At 44.8% G+C, this 10,154-nt stretch overlaps 1 protein-coding gene across 2 annotated transcripts in view; it reads right to left on the bottom strand.

Annotated features, from left to right (window-relative positions):
- Nucleotides 1–357: 357 nt before the first annotated feature.
- The window catches only part of sorl1 (sortilin-related receptor, L(DLR class) A repeats containing), an 85,352-nt gene continuing 75,555 nt past the window's right edge, over nucleotides 358–10,154 (bottom strand). For both annotated transcript variants that reach the window (XM_005753802.2, XM_005753801.2), the window contains exons 37-48: nucleotides 9,599–9,703; nucleotides 9,452–9,518; nucleotides 9,043–9,125; nucleotides 8,865–8,955; nucleotides 8,598–8,788; nucleotides 7,546–7,665; nucleotides 4,916–5,080; nucleotides 3,059–3,233; nucleotides 2,166–2,272; nucleotides 1,800–1,989; nucleotides 1,193–1,405; nucleotides 358–656 (exon numbers count right to left, since the gene is read on the bottom strand). In XM_005753802.2, coding sequence (XP_005753859.1) covers nucleotides 589–656; nucleotides 1,193–1,405; nucleotides 1,800–1,989; nucleotides 2,166–2,272; nucleotides 3,059–3,233; nucleotides 4,916–5,080; nucleotides 7,546–7,665; nucleotides 8,598–8,788; nucleotides 8,865–8,955; nucleotides 9,043–9,125; nucleotides 9,452–9,518; nucleotides 9,599–9,703 — 1,575 coding nt within the window. In that variant the 3' untranslated portion in view covers nucleotides 358–588. The remainder of the gene's footprint in view (nucleotides 657–1,192; nucleotides 1,406–1,799; nucleotides 1,990–2,165; nucleotides 2,273–3,058; nucleotides 3,234–4,915; nucleotides 5,081–7,545; nucleotides 7,666–8,597; nucleotides 8,789–8,864; nucleotides 8,956–9,042; nucleotides 9,126–9,451; nucleotides 9,519–9,598; nucleotides 9,704–10,154) is intronic.

Consider the following 10,154-nt stretch of genomic DNA (forward strand, 5'->3'; position numbering starts at 1 on the left):
AGTTAGCTCCTCCCACAGGGCACCAGCGTCACATCTACCGCCACAGGACAAACTGTACTCTTACCAAAATATGTTTAAACATTGTGTATACAGCGTAAGTCTATATGTTTGTGTGTTTAAATGTGTGTTTTTTGCATTCTATATTCCAGCCTCGGGATGCTTATTTTGGCTTTAAGCAATGGACGCCTCCTATGGACGGCGAGTTTGCGACAGGGTCACGCTTTCCCTGACGAGCTCCACAAACTCAAATCCTTCACAGTTTGCTCCAGCGTCCACCTTTTCCTCCCGCTCCTTTTTTGACCCCCGTATATATTTTTAACATTATAAAAAATAAGTTATTGCGCATCCAAAAAAAGTGCAATGTACATTTGAAAAATATTTCTCTCTCTTTACACATTTCCATTTTTTCTCGACGTTTTTCTGCTAATTGGGGTGGATTCCCACGGATGACTTTGGGGTGGTGGCGAGCTTCCGCCCGGTGGCTCTGCGCTCCGTCGTGCCGCACTGCTGACGGAGAGCGAAGGGGACTAAAGGGTTGAAGGAGAGGAAAGAAGGGAACAGAGAGAAATGGGCGACGGGGACGCCACGCTATGCGATAACCATGGGAACGTCGTCTGAGAAGCCGCTGATCATGGGAGCATCTTCGTCGTCATCACCTGTTAACAAAGGGAAAACGCGTGTTTAGAAAGCTTCGTGGCTGTTGGAATCAATTTGTTCAAACGTCAACACGCCAGAGAGAAGTGGACCCGACTGCACGCTAGTACAGCAGCCATACGGCGATGCGCCCTGCTTTATTGGCTGTTTCACTTTAGAAGAAGTTCAGTATGGTGAACATCTGCAAGCAGCCAATGAGAAACTCACGTACTGAGGTAAGAATTCAAGTCAGAATTATGGTCATTTTTCACATTGGGCCACGTTTTTATTGCAGTCAGAGCAGGAAGCTAGGTCCAGCTTAGCAGCGTGTGAGCTAGCTATACCAGCTTCATAGGGTGGGGCAGGCTGACTCTTCTATTGCAACCATGCTGAACTGCTAGGGTCAAAGGTCATGCCAAACTGAACAGAAAGGTGAAACTTCGTGGCAGGTGATTAAAAACATGTATCCCTCCGCCAACCTAAAATGTAAACGACCTTTATAAAAAACCTCGTTTTTCCAATTCGTGTCTCGTTTCTCGAATCGATAAGAAATAATTACCCAGTTCATCCCCGGAGGAGAAGATGGCCGAGCCGAGCCGAGAGTTGTAGTGGGAGTTGGCAAAGGCGGTAAAATTGTTCTGCAGCCGCCGGTGTCGGAGGTAGAGAACCACCAATCCGCCGCAAACAGCCAGCAGCAGCAGGAAGAGGACGGGAACCACCACGGCCGCCGTGTCGCCTGAGTGGGCCTCGCTGCGGGATGCATCGCTGGTCCCTGTGCAGGAGGGAAAAAAGCATTTACAGAAAAGAAATGAAGTGTTTGTAATCCCTGGAATACTGTTAGGTTTCTCTGGGCTGCATGAAGGCGCTGCTAACAGCCCAGGATTTAGGAGCCGGGATGCTCCTAAATGGCTCCTAATCAAACAACTTAAACTCACATTTGTGGGTAACTTTAATTCATTTGAACCTTTTTTTGTAGTGATTTTTATTAAAAACAATGACATCATCAAACTGAATTTAATGCTAAAAAGCTGGTGAGTGCCTCAAGCAGCTCGAGACTGTCAGATTCAGGGTTTCTTTTGATTCATTCTTTAATGACGCTACACGTGGAAAAGATGTGAATGGCAACAACACAGCTTTAATGTTCATCAGGTGAGTGTGGGCGGTACCTATGAGCTGGTTATAGAGCAGCACTGCAGGCTCCCCGCACAGCTGCCCGTTGAGCAGGCAGCGAGCCTGGACAGAGAACGTGTAGTTGTGTCCCACCAGCAGGCTGCTGATCCTGAAGAAGGTGTCTGTGGTGTTTCCCAGGGACAACGTCTTGTTGGTCACGCTGTCAAACACACGCACTTCGTACCCCTGTGAACAGCGCCCCCGGCAGGCAGAGGAGCACCACAGCAGCAGAAGAGCAGAGCATAAATCAACACTTGGAAAAGCTCATTCTGCTGTAAGAACAGTGGCACCTCTCACATTATTATCACTCGCAGTCACTGACATTTGGTTTCAAAAGCAGTGGTTAGCTGTAGGTATCTCACCCTGCTCTCATTGAAGCCCTTCTCTCGGACAGCCAGGCTCTTCCAGAAGAGATATATGTGATCCTTCTCCGTCAAAAATTTCAGGGCTTCAGGAGCCGCAAGAGGAACTACGAGCACAGGAAACGCAGAGTTTATGAAAAGTAAGCACAGGGGAGTAGAATCTGCTCTGCACGAAGCGACATAAGACATCATATTTAGGGATGCGTGCAATCAGTCAGCCAGATGATTAAATGAGTTCATCTAGTTGGTAAAAGAATATTTAGAATTGAAACATGCACAACGCCGGCTGCTGCAGCTCTCTGTGTGTGACGGGAGAAAAAGAACAGACACTGTCAAAGTGATCACAGTACTGAGATTACTGTGATCACTACTCCTTATTTTAAAAAAAACAGCAACAAGCTATCAGTCAAATTCAGCTATAAATGTGTTTAATGTAGAGTTCTTTCTTTATTGCTAATGTTTTTATTTTTAATGAAACTAAACGTATTCAAAAGGAACAATTAGACATCTATTTACAGTTGAATCACATCTGCATTACTATTTCAGGCCAGTCAACGTGTTTCTGTCTGATTTCAAACAGGCCTTTGAACAGTCAGTGTTAACTAGAGCCGATATGCACCTCTGTAACAGTAACAGTTTCCATCCAAACAGAAGCTTTGGTCATTTACAAATCACAGGCTAAAAACATCAGTGAGGTTACAGTTTGTAAGTGTGCGTTTCTGGTTTGTTTGTGATGTACTCCATTTATACTCCACGATGCTCACATGGCTGTTGGCAGTCACAGCTCAGTCACACTAGAGCAAGAATATGAGGACAACCTCCTTGGATTAGGACAAGTTGGCGGTTGATCAGTGACTGAAGAGTTTGTGAGTTTTGAAGTCACACAGTTATACCTGTGCTGAGGGTGAAGCTGGCCTCCTTGCTCATGTTTCGCAGGCGCACAGAGATGCTGTATCGCCCTCCAGGCTCCAGGCCTTTCAGCACGTATTCCACTGTGTTGTTCTGGGTGGTCAGCTTGTAGTCCCACTCCACCTTACGAATCACATCCCGCATGTGTATTGCATATGTCTAAAGAAACAAGACGGGAATCCAAGATCAGGCGGATGTTAAAAGCTGTGACGTATCAGGTAATAATATATTTGCGAGGTCATTCTTTTTTATCGGCTGAGTTACAGGATTGTGTTTCATACACGTTTGAACACAGCTGGAGCATCTGCTACAGCACTAACTCACTGCCGTGTTAAGTGTTGTTCAGGATACGTGAACAGTCACCATCGACATCTTACACTGTTATCTCTGCTCAAGTATGAGTATTATTAGAATGACAACATGGATGAGACAAAGGAACAAATACTGCCATAAACATGTTCTGTAGCTAATTTACAGCTAGCTAGCAGCACTCCAAAAAGTTGATTCTGTTCACCTGGACGAAGCGTTTAGTGGGACAAACGTTTCATCACTCATCCAAGTGACTTCTTCAGACTCAGCTGACCGCAGGTTTCCTCAATCTTATTCAATTCAATTCACTTTTATTTATATAGCGCCAAATCACAACAAAAGTCGCCTCAAGGTGCTTCGTACATACAGAGAAAAACCCAACAATCACATGACCCCCTATGAGCAGCACTTTGGCGACAGTGGGAAGGAAAAACTCCCTTTTAACAGGAAGAAACCTCCAGCAGAACCAGGCTCAGGGAGGGGCGGGGCCATCTGCTGTGATTGGTTGGGGTGAGAGAAGGAAGACAGGATAAAGACATGCTGTGGAAGAGAGACAGTCTCAGCTGACTGCAGGTTTCAATCTTATAAACAGGACATTTGCATAATGACTGAAACCAGCCCACTGAAGGAACAATGGGCTGGGAGGTCAGTTCCTTAATCTTAATTATGCAAATTCTCATGACCATTGATCAACAACCACTGACCAAAACCCACTGATCAAAGTCAGCTGAGACTGAAGACGTCACCTGGATGAGTGATGAAACGTTTCTCCCACAAAACGCTACGTCCAGATGAACAGAATCAACTTTTGGAGATTTACTGTCCTGGATGATTGAGCATGCATCAAGACCTAGCTAGCAGCAGTTTACTGTAATTGTAGAAACAAAGGCCAGTTATAGCTAATATTATACATTCATATGTTGTAGTATTGTCTTAAATCAGTACAGTTTGACATGAAAAATAAGTCCATGTCATGAACCAAGTAATTTGGCAGCTAATGTGGTCTGTCTTCTAAGCTAGCCACTCAGGATTTTCCTAGCAATACAGCTAGCTAGCTGTAGCTTAGCTTCACTGGCTCTGCTTATGTTCTAACATCAGCTGATTAAGTAATTTTTAAAAAGAGCAGATATGACACCAGATGAACCTTGGATGATCGTATGAATTAGCTGGCTTTACTCACCCAGGACAACTTTTGCTACAATACGTTAGCAGGCATAATCACTAAAACCTATATGAACTGAGTGCCCTACTGATTTCAGGGTCCCTCACTGACACTGAATCTGACCAATGTGCTTCACAGAAACGTCCCCCACATGCTGAGACAGGACAAAAAGCCAGCTGTGGTCACACTGTTTGGTTAAAATAACTATCCTTCCAGAGCCGCGCTGTAAAATACATGTTAATGCAAGGAAAACGCTACCTACTATCTCTTCAACTGTAAATATGAACAAGTTAAAAGGTGTGAAATGAGTCCTTTATATTCCCCATGTTCTGATCGTTTGACATCATCACAATAAGAGACAGGAGTGTACCAAAGGTTTGCTCGGGCTGTCATAGGGGGGCTGCCACTTGAGCGTAGCCTGAGTTTTGTCGACTCGCACACGGTGGAGGTTCCTGGGCGGCAGCTTTTCATTGGGAATCATTTTCACCACAGCGTAGTCGGAGGGAGGACCCAGGAAGGGAGCAACAACCCGCACCTGAACAGAGAACACACAGATCATGGCTAGTGACCGAGTCATGTTACCCATACACAATATGGCCAAAACGAGACACAGCCAGTTGTGAATGCTGGAGTGCTCTGTAAAATGTAAATAAAAGCAGAATGTGGCGGTCTGCAAATCGCTTAATCCCATTTTTCTTCATATTAGAAGACGTCAAGAAAACATCAAATGTTTAAAGTGCGAAAATATGAATTCATTTTCAAAACGCTGGGATGTGGCCCTGATGGATTCCTCTACCATGAAGCCATGCTGGTAAACGCCTTCCATGAAAAAGGCTTTGGGAGCAGATGTTACTCTAACACTTGTATACTTCTCTATCCCTCTCACCTGTGATGGTGACCTCTCACCACCATCATAGATGCAGTGCTGAATACGACGTGCAAGTATCTGGATGTGCAGTGTAAAAAGTTCATTTACAGAACTGTTCGAATAACAGAAATGACCAGTTTCAGCAAATACACGTAAATGAAACTGTGTAATAAATACGATCATTTTTAAAGTGTTTCATTCTGATTTTCAGTTTGGGTTTCTCCTCCTTTATGAATCAGCGCAGATGTCTCTCACTGTTTAAATTTTCAGGGACAACATCAATGAGCTTTAAGGGGAAGGAGGCCTTACGGGGTTGAAAGCTCGTTTCGGTGGAGGATAACCTGAGGGGCTGTACCAAGGCCCGGATCATTCTGCATTCAGGGTTGGTGACTCTGAATGTTCACGTCCATGCTTCGTAATAAGTCTAACGTGTGCTGGAACATATTCCCCTTCACACTGGGAACAGCTGCCTACGCTGCAGTCACTCAGCAGGCTGGCTCCGTGATTCTGGCGTGCCTGCTTTCAACCCTCGTTATTATTCCAGTTTAGTCTGAAAACTGTGTTTGCATTTTAATTTATTCTTCACTACTAAGCCTAGATCACCTGCTCGCGTCACCACCGTCAAGCACAAACGTGACAGCACAGCTGTGGAGACGATCGCAGCTGCATTTGCACCTGCGCTCGTTAAACTTAACGCTGAATAATTTCCACTCCTGCGCTTTTTGTGTTTTCAGGTGGGAGATTTCGCCCTTCCCTTTACTCTCACATGTCACACTAACTAGTTCTTCTGGAAGTGATCTGGCTTCGTGCCACGAGCAAACTTTCTCAGAGCAACAGCACGGAGCGGCGCCGTGTTCAGAATAGAGATGGACCGATGTGATATGACGTATCGGTCCGATACTGACCTAAATTACTGGATTGAATATCGGAGAGAAATAAAAAATGTCATCCGATCCATTAAATATCAAAAAAGCACCTCACAAAACTTGCGGCATGGCGTAACTCGGCTCATAACCATAGCACGTCGGAGCAGTGTGGTCACGTGATAGAGCGGCTGTGGCGTGCCAGAGCTGTCGGCGGTCTGGTTGAGCATTTGTAGCCTCGCTACCAACCCAGCATTTCATCTCCGAGGAAGTGATCCCAGAGAGAAGAAAGCAAGTGTGTAAGTTCATCTCTGAATGTTTGTGAAACATTCCAGCATTAAGCTTAAAAAGCGATATATGGAGCGACTGCCTCTCTCCCTCTCTCTCTCTGCTTCAATCATGAAACTGATCAGTGATCAGCTGATCGTCTCTCTTGTTTGTTTTTGGCCCACTTTGCACCAGAAAGAAACCAGCAGCTGAACAACAGCAGCACGTTTAAGCTTGATAAGCTGTTGTTAGTATTTATTTAATATTACTTTCTACACCAGGATCTTTTTCTACAGCTGACGGCTGTAACTGTGCAGGGGCGGATCTAGCAAAGTTTAGCCAGGGGGGCCGATAGGGCATGAACAGGGAAAAGGGGCCACAAAGACATACTTTTCTTTCTTATTCTCATTTAAAATGTCGAGCTTTTAATAAATAATTATCTGACACCCAAAGTTTTAATCTGATGTAAAAAGTATAGAAGTCCATCACTGTATATAGTAACTGTTAAGTCTAATATACCCTAGTAATCGATTAAGCATCATGAGGTGGGGGGTGGTTCCCTATTTTTTTTTTTTTTGCTGGGAGTTTTAGAGCCCTATTGGTTAGGTTGCTTACTCTTTAAAATACCAGAATAGGGAGGATGGAGCAGGTTTAAGTTTATTAGATTGATCAGTTTTGCTGAGCTATGAAATATTTTGTTGTATTTTTTGCACACAGGTGTAACAGAATAGCTTTAGTGTTGTTTATTTAAACTTGAGTATCAACTTATACAAAATGCAGCAAGATATTAAAAAACTGTTTTATTGATTAAAAAACACTATATCGGATTCATATCGGTATCAGCAGATATCCAAATTTATAATATCGGTATCAGACATAAAAAAGTGGTATCGTGCCATCTCTAGTTCAGAAACGGCAGGTACTCAAACACGTGAAACACACGTGTGAGATTCTGGATTGTTCCTTTAGAGAGGCGTGTTTAAGAACGGAGGAAAGACTCACCAGGAAGAGAAACTGCTCATCGCTGTCTACGGTCACTGTGAGGCCGACAGAGGGTGTGCGCACCTGACGAGGACTGAGGTAGAAGTCCAGGAAGGAGGTGGCATAAAACACACCGTACACCTGCGCGCACACAGACACACACAGACACACACAGACACACACAGACACACACAGTTTCAATGGTCAATACGTACGTTCAACAGAATGTGAAATAACAAATGTAGGAGGATCTGGTTGGATCTGAATGATGTCCTCAGGATCCTTTGTTCATTAATGCGGTTCCATGCACATGCAGCGTGTGTGCAGTAATGCATGAGTGCAGGTCACTGCCTGCCACACTCAGTCTCCTCATCGACTGTCACCATGACACACTACTACACACCATGGTATGTTTTTAACATATTTTTGAGCACCTATGATATAATATGATATAAGCTTAGTGTTAAAGGATGTGTTATGGTTGTGATATCAGCCAACACTCCACATCATGACTAAGTGTCGTCATCTTAATGTTAAAGAAAACATCATAAACCCAGACTCTGTTCTGGATCCTGGCACTCAGATTTCAGCTTGGATGCATCAGCCTCTCTCTCAGTTACAAAGCCAACTCCACAAACATGGGATGTGGTGTAAATATAAATACATGCAGTGGATCTCACATCTCATGAAAACAGACCATAGAAAACATATCCAACATTTGAAATGAGAAAATGTACCATTAAAAAGGGTCGTGTTTACTGCTGTGCACCAACCTGCCTGCTGTTACAGAGGAACTCAGCTGCTGGACTTTTACCAGAGCAATGTTGTCCCGTGTCTGCTTTAGGATTGTAGCTGCTCAGTCCAGTTCATATCACATGTTTTCAGTCGGTGGACGGTTACGCCGTCGGTTAATCAGACTCCATTCCCATTATATTTAACTTTTAGCTCCACACTTTTCCAGAATTGTATTTAAAATCTTTTTAACTGCTGGATTTCTCTGATAAAGTCAAAGATGAAACAACAGGCTGCACACTCTTACGTCATTTTCTATGATATTGTTTGTGTGAGTTTACCTGAGCAGGCGATCCACTGACGGTCCAGCTGCACTCCACAGCTGTCTGGTTGACAGCCTTGGCCTTCAGGAGGGGCCGCTCTGGCTGCTGGCCTTTGGTCTGCTGATGTGTCAGCGTGGTGGGGCTGTCTCCGACGCTGGTGTGAGCCCACACAGCCACCTCATACACCGTCCCTGCTGTCAGGTTTGTAGCTGGAAACAGACAGCACACGTCAACACCCACACTGCCAGACAAATGCACGCGTGACAACAACAGTCTGATCGGTACCTTTGAGGACCCCTGATGTGAGCGTGTAGTTTCTGTTCTCCTTCACGTGTGTGTCAAACTGCCAGGACAAGATCACAGTGTACTGTTCCACCTGAAAGAAACAAACAGGGCCATCAGAGGCGTTCGCACAAACGGGAACCAAAAAACACAAGAAGAAAACCTGAGGAGAAGCTCTTACTTTGTACTCAGAGTTTAATGTAAAGGACAGGCTCATGGAGTCGTTGGTGATGCTGTCGAGGTTCACAGAGGGAGGAGGCAGGGCTGCAACACAGGAAGGAGTCAAAGGTTTCCCTGGTTTCACACAGCTGATGACGAGACATTTATAGGACCGGCCGTATGACGTACCTGCCCCACTGTTCATTATTTGGGCGCGATCGGTTGAGGAAGTGATTCTGAAAATATTTACTGCTATTTAAAGTTATTATTTATAATATGTGTTCATTTCTGACAGGCCTCCAACACACTTGTGTTCTTACTGAAGGAGCTAGCACACACAAAGAGGCATCCACCTGAAATGTTTCCTAAATGCCAGTAGATGGCAGCGGGGAGCAGCTTTTCAAACTGCAGCGAGCCTGAGACCAGCGTACCTTTCTTAGGGGTGATGGATTTCACCTCGGACCAGTTTCCCACACCTCGACTGGTCACCGCAGCCACCTGGGGAAACATCAGCGGTTACACACGCTGCACGTGACGCTAACACAGCGGATGTTTGTGAAGCGGTGCAGGCGTCTTACCCTGAAATTGTACTGCGTTTCTGGACGCAGCTCGTACACCTTAGTCGTCTCTAATTTGGATCTCGCCGACGTCCAGTCAGCGCTTTGAAACACGCTGTACTCAACCTGTCGACAAACACAAATAAAAGGATGTTTAGCCACAAAAACCCACGACTAGTGAATGTGGAGCCTTTAATGAGCCGAGTCATCTCCTGGCCCAGAGGTGGGTCGTTTTAATAAAAGAAGCTGGGCTGCACCAACAAGCTGAACCGCTACAGGTACAAGCAGATGCTACAGTCACTCAATGAATATGTAAAAACATCAACACTGCATCTGTTTGATCAACAATCTCAAAAACTATTTGTCAAGAGATTTATTTCAAAGACACTTCTTCAGCTGAGAGTCTAAGAGGAGAAAACACACAAACAGACGCTGCAGTTTTAACTTGCAAGGGCGTTTCGCAGAGCGCTCACATCAGAGCGGGGCCTGTGAAATGCACGCTCTGTTCTTGCACTTGTCTTTATTTATACACGAGAAAAATGAATACATTTGACGTGAGCGTGTGTGTGTGTGTGTG

This window comes from Pundamilia nyererei, unplaced genomic scaffold (genome assembly GCF_000239375.1).
Source record: "Pundamilia nyererei isolate P.nyererei 1_Seehausen unplaced genomic scaffold, PunNye1.0 scaffold00466, whole genome shotgun sequence".
Lineage (NCBI taxonomy): Eukaryota > Metazoa > Chordata > Actinopteri > Cichliformes > Cichlidae > Pundamilia > Pundamilia nyererei.